This window comes from Genypterus blacodes, unplaced genomic scaffold (genome assembly GCF_046128005.1).
Source record: "Genypterus blacodes isolate CSIRO-AG114 ecotype Tasmania unplaced genomic scaffold, CSIRO-AGI_Gbla_v1 ptg000090l_1, whole genome shotgun sequence".
NCBI classification, from domain to species: domain Eukaryota; kingdom Metazoa; phylum Chordata; class Actinopteri; order Ophidiiformes; family Ophidiidae; genus Genypterus; species Genypterus blacodes.
In genome coordinates this window covers 558,787-583,694 of record NW_027466895.1, presented here as the reverse complement: position 1 = coordinate 583,694, position 24,908 = coordinate 558,787, and the positions used below count along the sequence as shown (strand labels likewise).

General features: G+C 42.7%; 4 protein-coding genes across 4 annotated transcripts; 2 read left to right on the top strand and 2 right to left on the bottom strand.

Annotated features, from left to right (window-relative positions):
- The first annotated feature begins 1,263 nt into the window (after positions 1–1,263).
- Positions 1,264–5,386, top strand: atp6v1e1b (ATPase H+ transporting V1 subunit E1b). Its single transcript, XM_076158993.1, has 10 exons — positions 1,264–1,373; positions 1,494–1,555; positions 2,614–2,679; positions 3,257–3,366; positions 3,603–3,669; positions 3,761–3,850; positions 3,951–4,019; positions 4,103–4,197; positions 4,310–4,397; positions 4,638–5,386. The coding sequence occupies exons 2-10, from the start codon at positions 1,523–1,525 to the stop codon at positions 4,698–4,700; spliced, it is 681 nt and encodes a 226-aa protein (XP_076015108.1). The 5' UTR covers positions 1,264–1,373; positions 1,494–1,522; the 3' UTR covers positions 4,701–5,386.
- Positions 5,387–6,320: 934 nt separating this feature from the next.
- ada2b (adenosine deaminase 2b) lies at positions 6,321–10,554 on the top strand. The gene is made up of 9 exons (XM_076158952.1): positions 6,321–6,549; positions 6,878–7,097; positions 7,220–7,430; positions 7,553–7,680; positions 8,710–8,800; positions 8,897–9,005; positions 9,095–9,252; positions 9,406–9,608; positions 10,461–10,554. Exons 1-9 carry the CDS (start codon positions 6,321–6,323, stop codon positions 10,552–10,554), a joined length of 1,443 nt encoding a protein of 480 aa, XP_076015067.1.
- Positions 9,663–17,341, bottom strand: LOC143007554 (putative polypeptide N-acetylgalactosaminyltransferase 8). Its single transcript, XM_076158951.1, has 11 exons — positions 17,026–17,341; positions 15,678–15,915; positions 14,877–15,043; positions 13,797–13,980; positions 13,499–13,696; positions 13,300–13,414; positions 12,940–13,125; positions 12,206–12,343; positions 11,834–11,929; positions 11,340–11,507; positions 9,663–11,262 (listed from the first exon to the last, which is right to left on the bottom strand). The coding sequence occupies exons 1-11, from the start codon at positions 17,234–17,236 to the stop codon at positions 11,128–11,130; spliced, it is 1,836 nt and encodes a 611-aa protein (XP_076015066.1). The 5' UTR covers positions 17,237–17,341; the 3' UTR covers positions 9,663–11,127.
- A 3,119-nt stretch (positions 17,342–20,460) lies between these two features.
- rad51ap1 (RAD51 associated protein 1) lies at positions 20,461–23,378 on the bottom strand. The gene is made up of 9 exons (XM_076158971.1): positions 23,127–23,378; positions 22,985–23,031; positions 22,444–22,573; positions 22,100–22,206; positions 21,927–22,016; positions 21,721–21,840; positions 21,428–21,622; positions 21,196–21,342; positions 20,461–20,870 (listed from the first exon to the last, which is right to left on the bottom strand). The coding sequence occupies exons 1-9, from the start codon at positions 23,141–23,143 to the stop codon at positions 20,743–20,745; spliced, it is 981 nt and encodes a 326-aa protein (XP_076015086.1). The 5' UTR covers positions 23,144–23,378; the 3' UTR covers positions 20,461–20,742.
- Positions 23,379–24,908: the final 1,530 nt, after the last annotated feature.

Sequence of the window (24,908 nt, the reverse complement as noted above, 5' to 3'; positions counted from 1 at the left end):
CTTCCCAGACAATCTCACAACACTCCCTTAAATCAAAGCACCTTCCTGAATCTGAGCTCATTGTACATTCTCAGGCTGTGTTGGCTTTTCCTGAATTCAAACTCAAACTTTCTGCAGTGTGAAGAGTGAAGAGGACAGTGTCTGGCATACCTGGTCTCGGTGTCGGATAAGTTTCAAGCCAAAAGGCAGAGGCTGAAGGTCAGGGAGAGACGCGGATTCATAGGCGACGTTACCAAACCACACGGACATGCATGCCAGAGCTGACACAAGATGGACAAGCCGAGCACAGGTCTGTCTCTCTCTCTCTCTCTCTCTCTCTCTCTCTCTCTCCCTCTCTCTCTCTCTCTCTCTCTCTCTCTCTCTCTCTCTTTTTCTCTCACCCACCCCACTTCCCAAATCCATGACATAACAGATAACTGGAGCGCAGTCAAGAGGTGACTTTGCCATCTATTCAGAGTAAGGAACACCACAAACACTGCAGTTAGTAATTGTGAATAAACTGAGCTTTAACCCTAACACTGAATCCTGAATGGGACTTTAACCGACACAGCTTAAAGGTCAGAGGTCAGGAACGAAAACCATTCATGCTGTTAAACCTCTGCCAGAGTTCATGTTCCATGTCTAAACAGTAGATGAGCAACCCACAGAGTGCTGAGAGCATTTGACACTGTGTGGAATTTGTCGGGAACAGAGCGTGCAGAGCTGAAGTATCTGTGATCTAGTTCCATCTACCGGCAAAGCAATCCTTTTATTTGTTATTATTAATGTTAATATTGTTGTTGTAGTTGTTTTTGTTATTTTCGATTTCAGTTTACCTTGCATTTGATACATTTCAAGAGATGGGAAAATCCCACATTAATTCCCATGATGAAAAACTATAATCTGCCACGATATCTTTTTTAGTAAAGTAAGTTGTTCTGCATGTTCTTGCCAGAATCAATAGATAAATTAATGAAAAGATTAAGAATGGTTTATTTCTTTATTTCTTTATATTACAGAAAGTACCCGCACAATGGCATTTTGTTTCTCCCAATCAATTTAATCGTCAATTAGATTTACTTGAAATTAAAATGTCGTTCTGATTGTGGAAAAGATTATGAATTATTATTATTATTAGTAGTAATTGTAATAACAGTAGTAGTATTGGTAGTAGTAGTTGTTGTTTTCGTTAACGTGTTTCATCTGCATGTTAGAAATGAACAGATTCATCGTAATTCCTGTATTATCGCCGTCATCCTTAGCCTCACACCTGATTGGCTACTCTACCGGAAGTAAACATCATGTGACACAGAAAATCAGCTGATCCTTAGTAGACATCTTTACGAGTCACGACTGCAGCATTCAATTCAGACATCGTTTCCTGTGATTTTCGGGTAAATGAACGTCTATTGAAACACAATAATGCTGCATTTTTTTTGACTTATTTAACGAAGACCCTCTCCTTAGCCTGCCAGGGGGTTAATGTTTTGTATTTGTTGTCGATTTCTTTGCAGGCCCCGGCGGATATTTGACAGCTGCTACCATGGCGCTCAGCGATGCCGACGTACAGAAGCAGGTAATCAACGTTTTAAACTCCACAATGTCAACAATCGGCCTCGCATGGCCACAAAAACGAAACATTACATCATCCTGTGTCTCTTTACTGAAGTGATGAATGCGTTTATTTGATGTGTATACGTGCGAGTTGTGTGTAATGGTCGATGACATTGAGAGATATACTGTAGGTTAGAATGAATTAAACACAGGTATGAGAGGAAAGGCGCCCTCTGTTGCGTCATCTTTGCATACATTTAATCTGAACAACCGTAAGATATTGTTTTTGAAGTTAATATTATACGGAAGTAAAACTGAAACGTCGTGGGTCATTTTTTTTCCCTGTGGTCACATGATAAACGAGGCCTGAGGGGGAACTTGATCCCTCCTCTTGTCAGTCGAGAAAAGAGGAAAAATACTGAAAAAGCTGTAGTCTAAAGGAGAAGTAATGCCAGATTCAGCAGCAGATCCTCATATATCTTTCAGAGTCGTGGTTTGCAGATATTTCCTTGTGGCATCTGTCATCAAGTCATTTAACAGTTTCTTTTCATTGACTTGGGCTTTTATTTGCACCTGTAAAGACCCTAAAAAGTTTGTTGTCAAAACATCTCATGCCAATTTTATGCTAGTCTGGAGAAAAGACAAGAAGTGCAAGGAAGTGTAATCCCCTTAAAAGTGTAATTTGAGTTTAGACTGTTCAGTGGATTCTAGACAAACGTATACAGAAAGGAAATCACAATTAAAGAAAAAGTATAATTTATTATAATAATTCTGCAAAACAACAAATACAAACAGATTCTAAAGTACAATTGCAAAGAATAAATTCAGATAGCAAAGGCTTAACAAAATGAAACATTCCACATTATAGTGCGAGAATGTTTGCTGGCATGGTGATAAAACATTCCTGGTCTTCATTTTCAGAGATGTGTTAAGTGAGGATGGAAACTTTAGCTGGTTGACTGATGAGTCCTGAGCTGGAGACATAAGGCTGCCTGTCTTGATGGAGCCCCCCCTCCCCCCCTTGACAGTCTTTCTTATTCTTATTTTTTCTTCTTTCTCATTTCTTATTCCCATCTACAGATCAAGCACATGATGGCCTTCATTGAGCAGGAGGCCAATGAGAAGGCAGAGGAAATCGATGCCAAGGTACAGCACCATACACACACGGCATGTGCTTGCTGCATGTGTGTTAGTTTAGTTTTTACTTAACCATCACCAGTATGTAGTTTCAGAGGTGCTATTCCCCAACAAAGCAGAGGGTGGCATAGTGAACCTTCCACAACTTCACAATGCAAATGAATCTTGAGACAAACCACATGCAGGATATGTTCATCTATATGTTTTAATGATTTCTGTGTGACTTTTAATCAGTTTAATTGAAATTTATTAATGAATGAATGCTGTCTTTGTTTGGCTGTTTCTCTACTCTTAAAAATTATGTTTTAATATGTGTTTTAAAACCCACATCTGACCCATCTTTGTAGTTCTAACCATTATGTTTTTCCCATTGTTTTGTCTGTTGTGGTCTAGCTTCTGTTTCCTCCTTTATACTTGTATTCATGCATATATGGTGTATACATGTAAACACTGCATTATGAAATTTTTTTGTTGAATTGATTCTTATTATGTTTTCCCCTCTGATCCTGAATAATTTTATTGATCGGTTGATGTCACATCCCAGTGTTTTCCACTGCCTCTGAATGAAATGTGTCTCCCCCTGCAGGCAGAAGAGGAGTTCAACATAGAGAAAGGCCGTCTGGTCCAAACTCAGCGGCTGAAAATCATGGAGTACTACGAGAAGAAGGAGAAGCAGATCGAGCAGCAGAAGAAAATGTGAGTCAGGGTTTGGGCGTCTGTGCTCACATGTCCTGCTTTTTGGTCATTTAAAGAACAAAGCAATTGCTGTATGTGTGACACGGAGTTTCCCTAATTTTATTTAGTTGCTTCATCCAACAGAAACTCGATTGTTAACCTACTTAATTGTCTCCGTGGTTCTTCTGACAAACATAACTTAATCACATTCAGATAGATCTGAATAAAACCAATGTGTTTTTTGTTTCCCCCAACAGTCAGATGTCCAACCTGATGAATCAAGCTCGACTTAAGGTCCTGAAGGCTCGCGATGATATGATCTCGGTACGCTGACGTGCATTATACCATACTATCTATAGTCTGTGTGTATCTGAGAGATTGACGGTGCACAATTCATGCTTGTTCATGCCCTCAGGAAATGCTGAATGAAGCCCGACAGCGGCTCTCCAATGTTGCTAAAGACCCAGCCAGGTACCCGGCTCTGATGGACGGCTTGATGCTGCAGGTTAGCAGCTTATCTCTACTTCTATACGCTGATATAAGAAGGCTGTGTCGAGTGGATGTTAAAAAGCTGAAGTTTGATCATGATGTATGTTTCAAATCAGGGATTCTATCAACTTTTGGAGCCCAAGGTGACACTTCGCAGCCGTAAACAGGACATACAGGTGGTGCAGGTGAGTGACGTTTACGTTTGTGTGCGCATGCTCCAATACGTCTTCCCAAGTAATGATTTGTGATTGATTTTCTTGTCTTTCAGGCATCCATCCAGAGGAACATTCCCATATACAAGGCAGCTGTGAAGAACAGTCTGGAGGTCCGCATTGACCAGGACAACTTCCTCTCCCCAGACATGTAAGCAAATAGATCTATTCTCAAATAGAGAAATAACCTATTCTAAGTCAAATAAATGAAAGTAATGGAGTCTTGGCTATAAAAGTTAATCAAGTATATTCTGTTTCTTCAGTTCTGGAGGCATTGAGATCTACAATGGCAACGGAAAGATAAAAGTTGCCAACACCCTGGAGAGCAGACTGGAACTCATGGCTCAGCAGGTAAGAAACAGACTTCACTCACATCTTGGGCTCGCTGATGGAATTACCACCTTTTTTACACGAGGAGCGCTTTTGTTCACTCAATGTTCATTTGACAAAAATTTGATTGGAGTAAAGATTGGAGTAAACAGATTTCACAGTAGCTAATGCTGTATTGTTTCGTGCGAGGGGCTGCAAAAACAAACTACTTGACGGTCATGTTTATTTAGTGATTGAAACCCTGAGTCCTTGTGTTTGCAGATGATGCCTGACATCCGGGTTTCTCTCTTCGGCGCCAACCCGAACCGCAAGTTTATGGACTGAGTAGCTGAGCCGCCTCTGAAAAAGAGAAAGAAATCCTGTTTATTTTTTATTTTTGTGACAAAAATAATGAAATTCCTGTGTCTGTGAAAGCAATTCTCCAATGCAATTCCAACTGAAAAGAGACTCGTTGATGTTGTGTGATGTCTTGCTGTTATGTTTCGGTGCATTAAGAGACAGGATAGACGCTGCAGATGTGCATTCAGGCTGTTGCACAGACGTAAAGCGCCCTTGAATGGTCTCAGTTTACACTTTGCTTAGTCAGGGGAATCGTAATTGGCTGGACGTTAAACATTTCCTGCTCTAATTGGATCAGTCTTCGTGACAAACGCAGCGTCTATATCCCATTTTTACCTAGTTTCATTTACTTCTAACCCACATGACAAAGTTGCATGGGGCTTTGTGTGGCTAATGGGTGTCTGCTCCAGCCAATCAAATCTGAGAAACACAACCGAAGACCGTACATGAACTTGCGAAGTTAACTAAGTTATTGATGTTACATTGGTGTTGCGTTATTCTGATGTCATGAATTCGGAGAGTGGCTGAGAATGCACTCTATGTATATGAGGTTTCCAGATTAAATTATATGTATGTGTGGTTGTTTTCTTGGTTTTGTTTTTTTCCCCCTGTTTTTGATTGTCTCTGTCATATCGTGGATGTGTATAACATAATAAAAGTATAAATCATGAGTATCATTTTTTCTGGTCTTTACTGATATGCTGCATTCAGGATCTTTGCAGTTTTCACTTCTACGTCCATTTGTTTTGCCACGCAGTCCTTTCATGCCTCAGCCATTAGTTTATCACATGGTATTTGTCAGAGAAAAATGCTCCAATTATAGTGAGGCCCTGAGGATTTTGCTGACATGCTGGGCGTGAGGCAAGCTGAGAGGAAGGACACCAGAGGCTCCTTCTTGTTTGGGACTATTTTGTTGTAATTCTTCAAGATTTTTGCTGAGGATGTTTTAAGAAGGGACCTCTGCATTTGGGGCAAAAGCAGCAGGAATCTTCCCCAGGTAACTCCACTATAAAATGAACAGGTTCTGAAAGTGTGCTGAAAGTGTAATGTGAAAACGTTATTCTTATTTATATACTTATACAGTACGTATTATAATATGACGGCATGGTGAAGGCCTTTGGCGGTGTTGTGTGGTTTGTATTGTAGATCAGGCCTGTGTCACTATTTTTGTCCAATTGTTATTCATATTTCTAAACCTATTGAAAGCCTCTGACTCTAAAGTGTCCACTTTAAACGTCCCTGTATCCTCCGTCTGCTATTTACTTTACCATGACATCTATTGTTCTCATTCATAATCACAAAGTAATCAATAGCGGCTCAAAATCAAATTAATTGTAATTACGAACCGCACCAAACCCCAAACCTACTCCGCGGGTGCTGGCTGCCCTGCGGTGCCCCCTCCGATGCATGTGTGAGTGAGTTTGTGTTTCAGGTTCTTTCTGTCCTTGCAGCTCCCCCTGCTCTTTCTGGAGACTGGCCGAGAACGCTACTGGAGGAATACAAGGATACAGCAGCCTCCTGTTGCCAGATAAGGAAATGTTCTCCGTGTGTCGAGCTGTGATCACGTATATGCCTCTGCTGTGGTTTGTGAGGATGAGCCATGAGATGCCTGATCCTGCTCAGAGGGAGATGCTGATGCGTCAGGAGGCGTCGAGACAGACGGGAGGCCAGGTGGCGCTGACAGCCGCAGAGCAGTGCCTCGACGCTCGCCTCCATCGATTAAAGGAGCAGGAGATGTCTGCTGCTCTGTTTCCTCCTACTCTTCACTTCTTCAAGGCAAAGCCTCTCATTGAACAGAGCACCATCTTCAGACTGCTTCAGAAGATGCCTAAAGGTGAGCAAAAAGTGGAAGAAGTACTTAACTCATCTAAATATAAGTAAAGATTTCTATGATTGATCATGTTGAGAGTGTCCATGTAAGAGAGTGTATAGTTTTGTTTCTGTTCCCTAAGGTTTGTATAAGATTGTGGGAGGTTCAGTGGATGGGGCAGCTTGGTTAGTCGGTGGTGGTGACGATGGACGAACGTCATTTACATCCTTGGGTGGTGGACCAGTGTAGGACCCTGGGGCAGTGAGGGACATCTGAGAGATCTTAACTAACTATTCGTAGTACTTTCTACCTGAATGACACCATCCGTGTCCTCCTTGTGTTCTGGCACCAGGAGCAGCTCTCCATATCCACAGCTCCACTCTGGTCGGTGTGGACTGGCTGGTGAAGAACGTCACCTACAGGCCGAACTGCTACATCTGCTTTACGTGGGACAACTCGGTCCGCTTCCTGTTCTCTGACCGGCAGCCTTTCCCCCGCTGGGACTGCTTCTACTGGCAGCTCCTCCGGACCCTCCGAGCCAGGATAGGAGACCCTACGGAATTTGACAACAGGTAACTTTTCCACTTCCTTCCTTTCCTTCCCTTTCTTTTATTCCTTCCATGCATGTGTCTTTTATACTTTTAGACCTTTAAACGTGTGACTGTTTCCTTGAGGTGCAGCTTTTGTTTCCCAGTCTAATGCAGCACCTCACGTTGCTCACCGATGATCCAGACTCGGCGTATCCAAGCCAGGATATCGTGTGGGAGAAGTTCGAGAAGGCGTTTATTGCGGCCGCAGGTCTCATCACACACGCTCCCGTGCTGAGAGACTATTTCTACAAAGGCCTGGAGGAGCTTCACCAAGACAACATCATGTACCTGGAGCTTAGAAGCGGCCTCAGCCGGGTCAGTCTTTGCTCGTACGTCCATACCTGCAGCACAACCCGGCCAACAAGTCACAAGCATAGGCTGTCACATCTGATATTATCTCCCTTTATGCAAATTAATTGGATATTGATCTCTTCTAGACGTACGAGCTTGATGGAACTATTCATGATAAGGCCTGGACTCTGAAAACATTCCAAGTAGTAACAAAGAAGTTTACTGCTGATCACCCAGACTTCCTTGGGACGCGCGTCATCATTTCTGTGCACAGGTACTAAATCTACAAAGAAGTTCTGAGCTCGATACATAAGGTTTGCATCAGTTGTTTGTTTGTCACACACAACGGAGAAAGTCATCCAATATACAGTTTATGTACGTACTGGCTGTCAACTATAAGCACCCACCCCACCTGATTTTGCTTCCTTTTCTTCTCTTTCTTTTGTGTAAAATGATTTTTTTTTTTTTGCAATTTGTTTTTATTGAAGCAGATATTGTACATGACATTGTGCATACAGGTGTAGGGTATTTTGGAGATCATTTTTTATATAGAAAGAGGGGAAAGAGGAGAGAGAGAGATAGAGAGAAGGGAGGAAGGTTGTGATATCCCTACTATTGTTGTTGAACTTTATACATAGACCCTGAGGTAGAGTACAAGTGGGCTGGAGTTGTAATTGTAACAGCAATGTAGGCTAGTACAAATCGCATCATAGGTTGTGATGGAGAGAGAGAGAGAGAGATAGGGGAGAAACAAACAGGAAAGGAAAGAACCAGAGATATGGCGTCCCATCCCGAAACCCCACCCAACCCCACAGTCATACAACCCCGCATTCACACACCCCCGTCCTGGACTGCCTGAAATGCAAAATAAAATGATAAAATAAAATAAAAAGGAACTGCTCTGGGTTCAGGGATTTCCAATGTAGGAGCAGGCGTCACCTGGCAAGCAAAGAGGTGAACATGATGATTTCCTTTTGTGGAAAATGCGAAATGATTTAGCTGGAACCCATTTGGCCTCAGATGTTGATGATGTCTGTGTTAGGTTTTTTTTTTGAGTCATTCAAGAAAAGGACCTAAAATCTCTCCTGCTGCATTACACTTTTCCTGAGTTGTAGGGAGATTACTTTGAGTGATGATACTCTGATCTTCATATGATGATCTTTAATTGTGTAGATACTAAACAAAATGAATGAATGAAACTGTATCAATGAAAAACTGCTTGATTGTTATTTTTTCATGATATACAGTTAAATCAACTTCAAAGCTAAATCCCGTCTTTATGTTTTGTTGCTGCTTCTTTCAGGGCACTGAGTGTATCCGAGGTCAAAGCAGCTGTGAAGGAGGCCATTCAGCTGCAAAAGGATTTCCCAGATGTTGTTGCAGGATTTGACATGGTAAGAATTCACGAGTATCATAGAATCTCTGAACAAATTTGACAGATATCACTGATGTTGCTGTTGGATTTCTCCTTGGTCTTTGCCACGGTGAAGGTTGGCAGGGAGGACAGTGGGAGGCCTCTCTGGTACTTCAGGGAGGCTCTTTCTCTACCAGCTGACCTGGGTGTCACACTGCCTTACTACTTTCATGCTGGAGAGACGGGTGGGTGACTCAGTTTGCCTTAGACAGTACTGAGCTGGAAACACAACAGCAATCCCTGAAACCCTTTATACTCTTGTCTGTGCATGTAGATGATGAAGGCACGGGCGTGGATCAAAACCTTCTCGACGCCTTGTTGTTCAACACTACACGCATCGGCCACGGCTTCGCTTTGGCGCGCCACCCAGTTGCCAAGGAGATTTCCAGGAAACAAAGTGTGGCAGTGGAAGTGTGCCCTGTCTCAAACCAGGTCCATTAACCTTCAATGCATTGGGAAATTTGATGTTATTTCAAAATAAATTAAGGGAGAGAGAAAAAGAGATAATGAATAGAGGCAAGGAAAAGACAAAGTTGAGGGAGAGAGGTTTGTCAAGACTTTAAGTGTTTGACCTCTGACCTCCAGGTTTTGAAGCTGATATCAGACCTCAGGAACCACCCGGCGGCGGTGCTGATGTTTGAGGGCCACCCAATGGTGATCAGCTCCGATGACCCGTCTCTGTTTGGCACCACTGGCCTCTCCTATGACTTCTATCAAGCCTTTGTGGGCATTGGAGGGTTGAAAGCAAACCTGGGCACTCTGAAAGAGCTGGCTGTCAACTCCATCAAGTAAAGTACACGTTTAAATAAGAGAGATTTGATGAACTGTAAATGTCCCTTTATTTGGTAAGACAACAAATTTAAGAAAATTAACTTATTTAATCCTGGAAATATTTCAAACAAATCTGCAAGGAAATAAATGATAGAAATCAAAACATTGGGATTGTAGAGATGGCAGTTTGACGCATAAAGAAACCTCTAACCCAATGTTGACATCTGCTGGCCCAAATTAAAATAGCAGCATTTGATTATTCGCAATTTGCTTGCAACCCTTTCCAGAACTTGGACCCTCTTGATACAGTTCATGCAGGGACACAATCAATCGATTCTTCTTTTGTGCCGGGGTCTGTACTACGAAGAAAGCTCATCAGATCGCTGGCTTGACAAAATTGAAAGCTCGCATTCAGCTTTATTATGAGCTTTATTATCATAAGAAGACGGTGACTCGAGCTAATGACTTACTCTCGGGTTAAGTAAAGTAGTCTTGTTGGTGATGAATAATTGTGTTCTGTACCAGAGTGAAGCCACATTGTCACAGTTCTGTTAGTTTGGTCCATGTGTGTAAGAGAAGCAGAGACAGAGAGAAAGAAGAGAACAAAAACATGGCTGTGTAATATTCGTGTAAATTAAGACAAAGGGATGATAGAGCGACAGCAGCAAGCAAATGGCACAATGTGTAATTACAATTTGTACAACAGTGCAGGCAACTGCTGAACACATCATGGGCTGTGGTGAAAGAAAAGAAAAAAGGGGGGGGGGGGGGGGGGGGGGGGGTGACTCTGGACCCTGGACTCTTGTTATTGATCGGTCACATTTCTTACTTTGTGATGTGCGTTTAACACTCTCTCACTTTGCCTCCAGGTACAGCTCCCTCCCACCTCCCCTGAAGGAGAGGGGCCGACACATGTGGCAGGACAAATGGGACGCTTTCATTACTGAGAGTTTAGAACATTGAGCGAACCTGTTTGACTTGAATAAGTGGTCAAACATTGCTTAGAGGCCTCAAATTTTGAAGAGGAAACCCTTGTCTGCCTTGAGGTCCTCTAGGAGACTGATCCAGAGCCTATTATGACTTTTCTCCACCCCCACTGCTTAAGAGAAAGTCAGAGGTGATGCTCTGTCTGCTCACGCTAATCAATGGAGTTTACCCAACGGGTTTTAATTGCATAGTTGTCGGGGCTAGGGTGATTTTCTTAAGCTTAAGCATAAATAGTAAAGGAAATGTTTCAGGAATCAAAAGGAATTATTCATAAAAATGGTAGTTCAAGTTATCCCATGGCTCCACTTAAAAAAACATAAAACCTCACAAATGATGCCTGTGAAGGTTCTCCGACATCCATCTTCTTCAGAAGAAGCCCCTCCGGACTTACTTTGCTTACTTAGTCTCTCCATTGTTCCCGCACCGTTTGCCTGTTGAGGCTCCACAACATCCAATGCAAAGTTAAAATTTCCATACACCTTTTGTGTACTTACTGCCCTTGATGTGTGTTTGACTTTGCGTTCTAGGGCCCGACTGCCCGTCAGTCTTTCAGATGTCTTTCATAAGATTTTGTATTTTCCAGTTTTGACCAGTGCACCCCTGAACAATAAGTTTGTATGAGTTGTCGGTATCGAGGGCAATCTCCAGACATCTCTTGGTATCTCTGTTCTGGATCTGTTCTCCCTTTCAATAAAGCACATTTGGTTAGTTTTTTATTCAGACTTTGGTTCATCATTATAGTTGTAAACTGAGATCTTTACCTGTTTAAAATCCCACAGTGAATGGAATTTCTTATTCTCGGCCACTTTGCACTCGTACAGTCCTGGGAAGGATCCAGTCCCACGGTCCACCAGACAGCGGTTGCTGTTGTACTTATGAGATTTGATGCCTCCAATGTAGATTTCTCCATTGATTCGATAATAAGAGAACTAAAAGAAAGAACATCTATCACAAACAAACACAGCCCCAGTCTATGATGAAAGTGCATCAGATCAGATGCGAGGGACTGGAAAGCTACAGAATGCTACAACGTACAAAAACCAGTGAGTCACTTAGTTTGGACATCCCGCAAATCAGCAGAGACTGGAAATGCCATCTGTGCTCTTTTTTGCAGGCATTATCTTGACTATTTGCTGTATACATGCATGCTTCCCTGTGGTACAAGATTGCAAGATGACATGCTGGTACAAAAGAGCACAGATAACAAGGCAGTCATGGCAACTTAAAGTGACTACTACTGAGTGATGAACCATACCTGTGGGGAGTAAAAATGGCAGCCGTAGAGAATGGGTGAGTTTCCAGGTACTGGGCCTTGATCAACACAGAGATCTGGCTTCATGTCATTGATCAACTAAGGAAAGGAAGAGAATCTGTTATACAATAATACACCCAGTAAAAGTCAATCAGACACACATAACAAATGTGTAGAAGTAATATATCCGGGGCAGCCAGGCTTCATGTTAAGTAATAATGTAAACAAATGGTGCTTTCTTTCCACTTCCTGCTTCTAGTTTATTTTACGCAGCCAATCAGGATCCCTGCATAAAAGTGACGTTTCATAGTTATTTTTTTTACATTTCTGTCGCCGTGTGTCCCATTTTGAAATCAATGTAAAGCATTTACTCACAGCGCCATAGCCAAACAGGTCAGCCAGCGGGTCCAGCATCGGGTAAACGTTATCGAGGTACCACTTGAAGGGTTTGCAGTTCAGCTTCTCTCTTACCTTCTTCCTCTCTGTAACATCCCCGATATCTATCCCGTGGTCCTGCAGAGGAGGAGGAGAGCAAAGTCAACGCGGACGCTAATGCTGCGGCATGTGTGTATGACCAGGAGGAAAACATGCAAAAACCTACCCATTTTACTGACAACAAACACAAAAGAAGTTGAGGTGTTACAATATAAATTATACGAGGTGATTCATCTACACAGTTATAGGACATTTTGGAGATCGTTTTTTTTTATACAGAAAGAGAGGGGAAAGAAGAGAGAGAGACAGAAAAGGAAAGAAGGTTGTGGTGCAGAAAAAAGGAGGAGAACAAAAACAAAGAAGAAATCCCACCGAAAGACCCGACCCAACACAGCAGTCACACAACCCCACATTCACATTAAGTTGGAACTACCAAGACGGGGTAGTTCTAACTTATGTTTCATACCAAAACAAAACAATGAGAAAACCAAATAACGAATCCAGACCATTTTCCGTTTTTGGAAATTCCAATATCAGATCGACGAGAGAAAAAACGGCACGTGTTTCGGTTATATTTTCAAAGAGAAGAATCCTAAGAATGGACGGTATGCAGATTTTGCATGCCCGCTTATTTCTCTGGCTGTGCATATGCATCATGGGTGGTCTGGTGTCACCTTCAGTGGAAGGTTCCAGGCGATGTTAACGTTATATTTGTATTCGTCCATCCAGACCTCTGCCACCCTTAATGCATTGCGTTTCATCATCGTACTCAGGTCAGGGAGGTACGGCTTTTTGGAGCGCTCGATGTGAGCGATTTTAGAGCAGGGTATGACCTCTATACTCCCCCCACACAGCCACACCTGGCAAAACACAAGAGGATTTAGTTAAACACAACAGAAATTAGTTGTCGACTGATCCATTAGTGGGTTGATAGAAACATTAGCTGCTTCCAGAACATTTCTGGTTAAAATTTGTCCAAGAAAGTGATGATTAAATCTCTCATTGTCCAGTAATTCTTCTATGTTAATGCTCACCCGAATGCCAAGCTCAACATTTTCCCCACCGTATATTTTCATTCCACCATCTAGGCCTCCAATCTCTCCAAAGAACTTCCGATCTGCCACCAAGATTCCCATGATGGAGGGGCTCCTGGTGACACAAGCACATGCAATGACTAAGGTCCAAATTATGTTGTGAAATGTGTGTGCAGAAGTTATTAAAGTGTGAACCTACTTGCCAGGCATGGACTCGTCCTTCAGAGCGTACCACTCGGGTCTGAAGGACTCGTACATGCACCACAGAGCCCAGTCAAAGGCGTCAGCTGCAGGGATGTAGGGTGTCAGTGTCAAGTCATCGTAGTTGACTTTGTCAAACACAGGTGTTAGAATCACAGTACGGTCCTGTTTGATGCGCGCCAACAGAGGCTCTGCCCTGCACATACAAGTGTCAACAGAAGCGTGAATAACTCAATGACAGATTAATATCAACATACAATCAACAATCACAGTTAGCGTTCTGGCTCTGGACCAACCATTGCACGTGGACTTCTATGTGAGCATCCAAGATGGCCACCACGTCCCCCTCGGCTACTCTCCATCCCGACAGTCTGGCCTGAGTAAGGCCGAGCTGCTCATTGTGTCGGACTCTCTTCACCAGCTTTGGACGCTCCTCGTGGATGGAGAAGATGTACTCGTCCAGTTTCTCCATTAGATCCTCTGTAGGGAAGACAAATGGGTGAGAAATTAAGATGAGATCATTTATCTTCAAGCACGGTATCTATTTACATTAATAATATTACTATTTTTTCTGGATTCCTTCAAAGGACCTAAAGGAATTGAACTTGTTGGGATGTGATCCAGGATAGAAGCCATTCAGTTTTGGTACAATTTGGCCAAATAGTGGCTCTTTAATAACTTAAAATACATTTTGGCCTATAACTTTGGAAATTAATCAAATCAAAAGTTTTCAAAAAACATTTGAGGTCATCTGGACCAAGCCGGGGAAAAGCTAGATATGTTTTTGATATTGGCTTGGTCCATGTCTTGGCTCATTACCCTCCAAGCTTTTCCTGAGGAGCAGGTCAGCCTGGATGAGTTTGCATGGTAAAACCCACAATAGGATTTGAGAACCATCAAGTCAACCTGCTTCTTCCTACACAGACTCATCACTTTATCATTTACATAAGCTGCATAACTCTTGGAGGCACTGTAAACTCCAAATAGTCATATATATACTGTATATATATATATTCATAAACATTCCTAATGTGAGTTAAAGCAACGTGATAACTGGCGGCTGTAGCTCAGAGGTAATGAATGAGTCAGCTAAGCTTTTGCACAATACCTGCACAAAGCTCAGAGGGGATTAAGGTAGCCTCCAAGAATAGAGATCCAACTCTCAACTCAAACACAATCCTTGGTTGTCACTGAAAATGTCATTAATTACTAAACTGCCATGCCCTTGATTGATTGCTCCAATTGTGAAATCCATGGGTGTAGCTTTCAAAGCCAGAACACACCAACAAAGTGAAATGTTCACCTTATAGATATCCTGTGTCAGATAAAAACAGGTTTTGGTGTCTCTGGCTGTGTTTAGTGCACTGCAGACGCACCGTTAGTACTGTGATCGTCCACCAGTATGATCTCTTTCAGCAGCCTCTGAGGCGTTTTGTCTATGATGCTGCGGATGGCCCTTTTGATGATGGAGAGAGCTTCATCCAGGTAGATCAAGATGACGCTGATGGTGGGCAGATCCTCAGGGTACTTTTTATCAGCACACCTGAGTGGGAAAAAGACACAAACTTCTTCCTTTTTTTCGTGTTGAATACTTTCATTGATGAAAGCATTTGACATGACAATGGGCATACAGTTAGGGGACATTTGGGGGTTTTGTATACAGTGAGAGGGGAAGAAATGAGAAAGAGGAAAAAGGAACACACTATCGATTGGGACCTAGGAAATGTGATACACAAGTGGACAAAATGAGAGATGAGGAAACTGTGACTCGCGCTAATGACTAATGACACCCCTGAAGCCACACTGTCAGTCTCATAAAATGTCCCCTAACTGTCTGCTCAATTGTCATATCAACTGCTTTATGCAAATGCTTACATGCTACATGCTTAAAATGTAAAATATTTACATACTGGGGGCAGAGAAGCAGAGGCAGAGAGAAAGAAGAGGAACAAAACCATAAAGAGGATCAGGCTGTGTAATGTTCATGTGAATTTAGACAAAGGGATGACAAACAGAGCGACCTGTTACTGATTACCAGAACACAGATCAGTTCCTTTTTATTTTATTTTATCATTTTATTTTGCATTTTAGTGGGGGAGGGGTGAATGCGGGGTTGTATGACTGTGGGGTTGGGTGGGGTTGCGGGCCAGGATAGGGGTGTGTTGAATCATATTTACCTGGCGTGCCTAGTGTCAGGGATCTCCCTGTTGAGGGGAATCCTGTCACTGAGGAACGCGTTGTATCCATACATCTGGTAGAGACTCTCCGCCTCCTTCTGCTCCTCCTCTGACAGGTCGTTGCCCCACTTGCTGAAGAGTGGCGAGTTTGGGTACAGCTTCCTCACCACCTGCTTCTCCTTCTTCACTTCTGGAGCCTTCGGTGCATCGGCCTTTTCCATATTATGCAACAGTTTGACTGTGGGCCAAAATTAGTCATTGTTACTCTGACCTAAAGCTGTACTCACCTTTATTTGTTTATGGATATTTTACTTGAATAAAGCATTTGACATGACAATGAGCATACAGTAACAGGATTGTGTATAATAGAGTGATACTAGTGTCGCCACATTGTCAGTCTGAAAAATGTCCCATAACTTTATGCTCATCGTCATGTCCGATGCTTTCATTGAAAATGTTCATTACATTACGATCATTTGGCTGACGCTTTTATCCAAAGCGACTTACATTACATTACCACCCTTCGCAGAGGGGGGAGCAATTGAGGGTTCGGTGCCTTGCTCAGGGGCACCTCGGCAGGGGCTCGAACCAGCAACCCTCCGGTTCCCGAGCGGAAGCACTACCCACTGAGCCACTGCCTCCCCATATTCAATAAACATACAACGGTGACAGCGATTGAGCAGTTTTGAAGCAGTGTGAGTTCTTTTTAAACTGTATAACATATTTGCATTTACACATATATGTAGTAACAGTCAAATAAAGCCGTATTCAACATAATAGGAAGCCAGTGCGGTGTTTTGAACTTGAGTAGTCTTAGGAAATACTTGTTTCTGTGAGAGAGAGCAGGTTTAATGTAAAGTTTAAACCTGCTCTCTCTCTCCCAGATGGACTCCAATTAAGCTGCAAACAAAATGTGGAGAAAGTGAAGCGCTGTCAATATTTCCCGGATGCACTGTACTGTGTTGCTTGCAATAAATGTACTCTTTCAAATGTCAAATACGCCGTTATACCATAATCGGAGAACTACTCGACATTGGCGGAGGGTTTGAATTCCCTCCACGCTATCCTATTCAATGAAACGAACATATCGATTCCTGAACGCACAATAGGTTTTAATTCGGCGTAATTGTGTCGGAGAACATTGACAGGGTGGTGTCTGCTCTGCGGGCAATGTCTCATTCTTCCCCCCGGCCACAACTGCACAAAACAAATGGAAAGATGAGGCAACAGGTGTGGCTCCCTCCTATGTAAACACGGCATCATTTGACTTTGTACTGGTAAAAAACTACACTGTTGTTAATGTCTGTCTTCGTTAAAACCCCTGAACTATTTGTGGACAAACACGTACTTAGCTTGTTGATGTCCAATTCCATCTTATCCATCCTATGCAGCATTCCCTGGCCCCGGAGAGAGTCATTTTGATGGGCTTTCTGGAGTCTCTCTGAGTGGGTATGGACCTCCCGCTTAATGGAGCCGAGGTACAGCAAGGCTACACACAAGACGAGGACGGCGAGCAGTCCTTTAACCCAGCCAGATCTCATCCTGGAGACACGGTGCATGTCCTGGGCTCTGGGTCGTCTCACATGGGCACACTGACCAGCCGAACGGGAGAGAGCAAGTATTCCCTCAACATCAAACCTGCTCTCTCTCTCTCTCTCTCTCTCTCTCTCTCTCTCTCTCTCTCTCTCTCTCTCCCTCTCCCTCTCTCTCTCTCTCTCTTTCTCTCTCTCTCTCTCAAGTACACAGACGCGCGCACACACACACACACACATACACACAGCCGCTCATCCTCACACAAATTATGCCACGCTCAGTTTCGCCCCCTGGCCAAGTTCATTTTCATGTTGTAGGCAAAGGGGAAAAGCAGCCTCTGTGAACACACCTGGGATTCAAGGTAAACAACACAACATATATATATATATAATATATATATTTATCAGACTTATGTACTTACTTGCCTCCACTTATGTAGTTTTAAGAACATGGCTTTTATCTACTGTGACCACAATGTATGTTGTAAAAACACACCCTGTCAAACATTGATAAATCTGCTGGTAGGACGGGACACACCTGTATGGTTGGATGACCTTTGTGCAGCTGACACCTGTTAGACTGTGCAAGTCATAACAAATTGTGCCATTGCTGTGTTGTCCTTTTATTTATGCTACATCTCTAAATTTCTACCCGACCTCCTCATAGTCTGCACCAACCAGAAAGCAAACACATTCACATCATTGCTTTGTGGCTTGAATCCCAAAGTTAAACATTATTCAAACACTTAAAACTACAAACAGCACTGCAGAAAAAACAATCCCATTGGTTTCTGAAATCTGTCGCCTTGACTCAAGTACTTGGGTTGAACAATTGTTAATGTACTGCAAGAGTTCACGTGAAACAATGGTAACAGTGTTCATTACTCACACAGTCCCCTCCTGGCTGATGGATGGTAGATGTGTCGGTCCTGAGTCTGGGGGCCTCAGTCACATGAGACAGGTGTTCAACATTTCCAACATTACAGTTTAGAAGAGAGATGTGGAAAATTAAACAAAAGGGAGGGCACCAGTCCGTACAGGATGGACCTCAGACCCTCATACTGATACCGCTTGTCAGGACATACTCATGTTCACTCACCATATTGGAAATGCAAATGCAGAGATGGCAACCTTCTCTCTCCTATTTCACAGATCTACAGGCTATGCCAGACCAGTGACTGATTACAAGAACACAGATCAGATCCTTTTTATTTTATTTTATCATTTTATTTTGCATTTCAGGCAGTCCAGGACGGGGGTGTGCCATCTCTTCGGTTTTTTGGCAAAAAAGGAAATGGTCATGTTCACCTCTTTGCTTGCTAGATGTAGACTCCGCCTGCTTCTGCATCGGAAATCCCCTATCCCTATGAGATCATTGCAATTTCAATCTACTTGTAGTCTACCTCAGAGTCTACATATAATGTTTAACAACAACAATAGTATTAATAATACAACCTTCCTTCTTTCTCTCTATCTCTCTCTCCTCTTCCCCCTCTTTCTGTATAAAAAATTGATAAGAGGGAAAAGAAAAGGGAGAAAAAAACCTGGGGACGGAGAGAGGAGGAAAACAAAAAAGGAAGATATCCCTATATACGTTCTCAAGTTTAAGAAAAGACCTTAACTTCTTCTGCTTGAGCTGAGGGTGCCTCACTCATTAGTTTTTTGCAATTTGTTTTTTTATTGAAGCAAATATTGTACATGACATTGTGCATCCAGTTGTAGGATATTTTGGAGATTATTTTGTCTGTCTGTTCTGCCAGTCTAGCAAGCAAAGAGGTGAACATAATCATTTCCTTTTGATACGTTCTCAAGTTTAAGAAAATACCTTAACTTCTTCTGCTTGAGCTGAGGGTGCCTCACTCATTAGTGACTTAGATTCATTAAGAAATTTGATGAGTTATCACAAATGGCAACCAGTATTTAATCTTACTTCACAGATCTACAGGTTATGCCAGAATAATGACTGAATACACTAAATGATAGATCTCTCATTTGTGTGTTCTTAATTACAGGCGGGCCAGGATAAGGGTGTGTGGATGTGGGGTTGTATGGCTGTTGGGGTAATAGATACCAATAGAATAATAGGCAATAGAAGCATATTTACATAGCGTCTTCCTCACCAACCAGAAAGCAAACACATTCACATCATTGCTATCACATTACAATCAGCAAGTCAGGACTGCAAGAAAAAACTTTCCACAAAGTATCTGATACCTGTTCTCACATGACTGTGTGGCTACAAGAAGCTCCAATGTGACCAGACAAAGGAGATGATTGATGAGACTGTTTGCACTGATCATTTCCAGATCCTGCAACCTAAGTTCCATGTTTGATCAAGGCGTCACAAGGATGACAATGTTAATTGACACAGTAAATGATCATTTGCATTTCCCCTACTGGATGATGAATGGTAGGTGTGTCTGTCCTGAATCCGGTAGCCTCAGTCACATGAGTCAGGTGTTTGTTCAACTTTCAAACATTACAGTTTAGAAGAGAGAGAGACAAAAGAGAGGGCACCAGTCCATACAGGATGGACCTCAGACCATCATACTGATATCGCCTGTCAGGACATATTCATGTTCACCGCACTGTTGTTTGACACACCAAAGCATGTCCTAACTTGCAATTATGAGGTCAAGGCGTCATGACAGTATAAATTACTATCTCTCTGTCCGTCAGAGCGACAAAGTGAACGGTCATAATGTGATTGGGCTCAAATTTGGTGGGCCGGTGGGGGTTTGATATCAATACCTTTGCTTGTGATTTATTTTTCTATCTGATAACCTTTCAACACCAGGTTGTAAAATCTAAATCCTCCAGTTTATCTGCATTCATTCATATACCTTCATAAACCCGCAATCTTAGCTTCATCGACGTGTGCGACTCCTGGGTCAACCCGGATAAACAATTGGTCGTTTCCTTTTGACATTACCTTACCTTCGAGCCAGTGGTTCGCCACCAAATCGGAGCGGGCGTGGCTCATCCTACACACAGAGCTTTATGTCATGAATGAACACGTCGAATGTGTCCTAAATCTGTACACAGCTGCACCGTGTTCTTATGCAATATAACTTCTTAACTTCTCTAAGTCGTGAGTAAGAAAGAAATGGTTGCTATCTTTCAATTTCCTTATGCTCGATGTTTAATTGCCATTATGATAACCTACTTAAAGAGTCTTATCAACATTTCAAAACAATACCTAGTTTGGATACATATGACACACAATACGTCAGGTTTTTCGATTTCCCTTATTTATTTACAGAATATTTTAACACCAATAGAGAAAGTCAAGAGACAGGGGTTAAGACACTCATTTAAGCTCTATATTTGCACACAGACTGAATGGAATGAAGACAATTAAACACACCCTATCAATGTGCAACTTTACATGAGGATTATATTGCTCCAGGTGCAACTTGCACCTGTGAGAGAGTTCACACCGCAATTTATTACATTAAGATGTGTAAAGTGTAACTGGGAGATCCGCAGCACAAACAGCCTCAGCTCAGCCTCAGATAGGTGTGCTGGACCAATCAGTGACTTGAAACGCTCGGGTGCAGGGGTTTGACCCGAACACGACGGGACAGGCCCAGTCTCAGGCCCTGACCTGGAGACTTCACGGCTGGAGTCTGGAGTGAGGTGGGACTTCTTCCGAGCTGACCTGGAAAAATGTACACACGTCAATAAATACACAACCTTCTTTCTGTTCTCCGTCTCTTTTCCCTCCTCTTTCTGTATCAAAAACAATCTCCAAAATGTCCCATAACTGGATGCGTCATGTCAAATGCTTTCATCAATAAAAATATACATGAAAAAAACAATAAAACAAAGGCAGCGCTCACAATCATACCAGCACTCTTCAATATCTGCTCTATATGTTAAATATTGTTCCGAATCATTGACGGCTACTGAAACTTAGTGTTTTTCTCTCTTCAGCAATGTTGCATCGAAAAAAAGCATATTTGATACCAGAGCCCCATGAATACCTGGTGGGTTCCATTTGGGTAATCTGCTCCCTGATGGGCTTGGATGAACTGCAGGTCTGCATGTGGAGGGGGAGGAGGAGGAGGATGAAGGCCTTCTCGGCCCTGACGGAACATTTGCTGTGGGAGTTCTCACTGGTGTGTGGACTCCTGTGAAACACAGTGACATAAGTTCATAAATCACAATGTGAATCAACAATCAGACTCTTAATATTCTGATGGATTCAAACTAGACCTGCTGCACGCTGGGTTTTGGGCTTCGATGGCTTGGGCGGCTGCTTGTCTTTCTTTGAGACAGCAGCCGGTTTGGCCTTTTGTTTCTCATTCTTTGTTCTTTTCTCCTTCTTAGATGTTTTGCTCGTCTTCTTCAACGAGAATTCCTCGTCCTCGCTCTCAGCCTGATCGCTGAAATCGTCGTCACTTTCTGAATCTAGAAAGACATTGTTCTTAGCACCACACAAATAAGAACAGGAAACTCTTGGACGAATCAGCAGGCGGCTCGTTAGTGAGGGAGGGCAGGATGATAACCTGGTGTCTGTTTGGGCCGATAGTCCTCATCTTCATTCTTCAGTTTCTTTATACCATCAGTTGGCTTGCAGGCAGGTTTTCTCTTTCTGGAATCTGTCTCCCCTGTGATCTTATCCAGGCCTAAGGAAAATGTTGGCATATAAGACTGAAATAAGCAGCAAAAGGAATGACATGTGAATGGTAGACAAAAGCAGAGGGACATTTACCCAACAGAGAGCTATCCACACTGCAGTTAGACACATGGAAGGAAGACGGATCTGTGTTTTCATCTACGGGAAGATCAACCCCGAAATCTCCTAAAGGAATTTAGAAAAAAATGAATGCCCACACCGAATAAAGTGCAGATGATTCCACCGACACTTTAAAGACAAAAGCAAACCTTTGCTGGTGGGAAACTGCTCATCTGTCCCATCTGCAGGGTTGAGTAAGGAAAGAGTGAGGGCTGCTTCTAGATCTCGTTCAAGAAGCCTCTCGCCCGGTGGCTTTCTGTGGAAAACACAGCGGGTTAATAATTATAATACAGTAGCACCTCCAAACATTTTACTCTATGTGAAACCAGATGGAAACAACTAGAGGATGATGTCAGTGCAGGAATATGAGGTTTGTCAGGCTCATGCTGACAAAAGGATGAGAATCCAGAGGAGAAAAACAAACAAGCACAACCGTGGACGATCACCGCCCCTTGTCTGAGCAAGCTTGACTCATTATGATACATTCACCCACCTGCCATTGCTGCTTGATGTAGCCGGTGAGTTCAACTCCTGTGTTGACGTGCTCAATATGTACTTGTGTTGCGTCAAGTCTTCTCTGGCCTTTTTGAAGGGTGGCTCCTTGACATGGGCGAAGTCCTCATCTGTCACAACAGGAGACATTGTTCAAACATGAGGGTAGGGAGGCAGTAGTCGAGTGGGTGGAGCTTTCACTCAAGAACCGGAGGGTTGCCGGTTCGAGTCCCTGCCGAGGTGCCCCTGAGCAAGGCACTGAACCCTCAAGTGCTCCTCTGAGAAGGGTGGTAACATAATGTAATGTAAGTCGCTTTGGATAAAAGCGTCCGCCAAATGATCGTAATGTAATGTAATGATGGTTGAGAGAAAAGCACACACTTAGAAGGCTTATATGTTATTTTGTGTGTCACACTTTGATTAGCTCAACTCCCTCTGGTTAACTATGAGGACAGAGAGCTCCTGTCTTAGCGTAATTACATGTGGTTACAGAGCAGACAGCGGGTAAACAAACGGAAAAGGGGGTTGTTATTATTACTCACCGTCATCAAAGTCTTTGGCTTCACTGTAATTCACAACTTTGGTCTTCCTGCCAAAAATAAAAGCACAAGACGTTGGTTAGTTGCTGGCAAATTCAAACCAGTTATTCGGGTACAACATTTACCGAACTTAAGCTTCACAAACCTCGACTGTCGCTCCATTCCTTATAAAATAAAAACGTCTACTTTTACCCCTTTATCATCAGCTGTTAGCTAACCGGGGAAGCCAGTCTCGCGTTCGCTACCACGCGTCGATAATCACGCACAAACATGTACGTATATTTGTGGATTCGCTTATAAAAAGCAGACAACTGACACTAAGTTAACGATCCTATTGAACTGTTTATCGTTGTATACGAACTCTCTTTGTTTTTAAGCAGCCCGCCCGAACCGGGGAAGTGACGTACTTTGGTGAGTAATCTGAAGAAAATCTGCCCCCGATTCGCCATGTTCTTCCAAAATAACACGTATTATTTTTGATGTTTTAAAATAAATAAAAAACAACAACCGACTGACTGAATCTGTTATCAGGATGCAAAATTCGTTCAAATGCTTGTATTTATTTGTTGTGTTTCCTGAAATGGTGGCGGGGGGTCGAATCGTCGAATCTGCTTTTGCTAAACAGATAGGTGTTGCTGGGTAATATAATGCTGTTTGAGTTCTTTAAATCATCACGTCTCAGATGAATATTATGGTAGGAGAGTCTTTTGTTAATCTTTTATTTATTCATGGGATACATGCATACATACATGAATGGGACAAAATATTAAGAACAACTCTCAACCCAATGCAACACATGTAACTCCCATAAAAGTAGAATTCCCTGAAGGCATACAGCAATGTAGCCTATTAAATTATGTCAATGATCCTACGACTGCAGACCAACCGGTTAGTTGTAAGTGTATTCAGCCGTGTTTGTTCTCTCACAGCCCATAAAAGTGGTTATATTGTACATACCCAACATGGTACATATCCAACATGGTACAATGGGCCTTTGTGACCAGAGCACTTGTACCTGATATTTCTGCCTTAGGGTCAATATTTGTTCATGCCTTATTTTGGGCTCCATTTTTATTACTTTGTCTTTTAGAGAGACCATATGCGAGTAGCAGTGTAAACAATGCCTCCACCTATTAGTTTATCACTCACATGATTTATAGCCACAGTGGAAAAAAGTAAGGTACAGATGCTTGAAATGATACATATGATCACATATTGTCATATGAGTACAAAGGGTATACAAATACATCAAATCAGCGTCATCTATAACTGTTGTTTGCAAATCTCACACATACTGTATGTTCTGGAGTGAACATGAACTGATTTCTTTCCTTGTGTGTGTCATATGCTGTAGAGCTGTAGGTTTTAGAGCAGTCCAGCAGATGGCAGCAACCTCCTGATGGTCTAGGGCCTGCAGATCACAGAGGTTGCCACTGTGACCTGGCGAGTGACATGAATGCGACATGTCCTCGGCCCTCGCCCACACTCTGGAGCGGAAGCAATCACCGCTCCCTCAGAAGTGCAGTGAAAGAGAAATCGCTGCATTTTCCCTGCACTTTTGTAAGAGCAGCAGCCGTCCCAAGGGTTGTCATTTTCCAGTTTGCGAGTGGGTGGCTGACGGCTGCGGTTTGTCACACAGTGGACCTGAAGTAGACGCTCAGGGATGTGATGGTCGGTGTCTTCGGACCCAGACGAGGGAGGAGGATAAGCAAAGAGCCCTGTGGTCACACATTCCTCAACTCCTACATCGCTGCCTACAGCTGTGACCAAAATATCAGATCCTGCCATGCAAACGCTGCGGTCACAACATCAACATTCACTCGTATAGATGTTTACAAGTGTATTTGTTTGCTTTCCAGACAATATTTCAAGGATTAGGGTGATAATGTGACTTTGTGAATTGTTAGGCCACTTTCACTGCAGCTCA

Bases quoted from the DNA above. Each gene is read 5' to 3' on its own strand.
- atp6v1e1b (XM_076158993.1), top strand. From the start codon at position 1,523: ATGGCGCTCAGCGATGCCGACGTACAGAAGCAG. The intron at 2,680-3,256 runs GTACAGCACCAT...CTCCCCCTGCAG, and splicing joins CAGAGGAAATCGATGCCAAG to GCAGAAGAGGAGTTCAACAT. The intron at 3,670-3,760 runs GTACGCTGACGT...TCATGCCCTCAG, and splicing joins CTCGCGATGATATGATCTCG to GAAATGCTGAATGAAGCCCG.
- ada2b (XM_076158952.1), top strand. From the start codon at position 6,321: ATGCCTGATCCTGCTCAGAGGGAGATGCTGATGCGTCAGGAGGCGTCG. The intron at 8,801-8,896 runs GTAAGAATTCAC...GCCACGGTGAAG, and splicing joins TTGTTGCAGGATTTGACATG to GTTGGCAGGGAGGACAGTGG. The intron at 9,253-9,405 runs GTCCATTAACCT...TCTGACCTCCAG, and splicing joins TGTGCCCTGTCTCAAACCAG to GTTTTGAAGCTGATATCAGA.
- LOC143007554 (XM_076158951.1), bottom strand. From the start codon at position 17,236: ATGCACCGTGTCTCCAGGATGAGATCTGGCTGGGTTAAAGGACTGCTC. The intron at 13,415-13,498 runs GTAGGTTCACAC...TTGTGTCACCAG, and splicing joins GACGAGTCCATGCCTGGCAA to GAGCCCCTCCATCATGGGAA. The intron at 12,344-12,939 runs GTGACACCAGAC...CCTCCTCTGCAG, and splicing joins CCTGGAACCTTCCACTGAAG to GACCACGGGATAGATATCGG.
- rad51ap1 (XM_076158971.1), bottom strand. The intron at 22,574-22,984 runs GTGAGTAATAAT...CTGTTGTGACAG, and splicing joins AGCCAAAGACTTTGATGACG to ATGAGGACTTCGCCCATGTC. The intron at 20,871-21,195 runs GTATTCATGGGG...ACATTTTTCCAG, and splicing joins ACCCAAATGGAACCCACCAG to GTCAGCTCGGAAGAAGTCCC.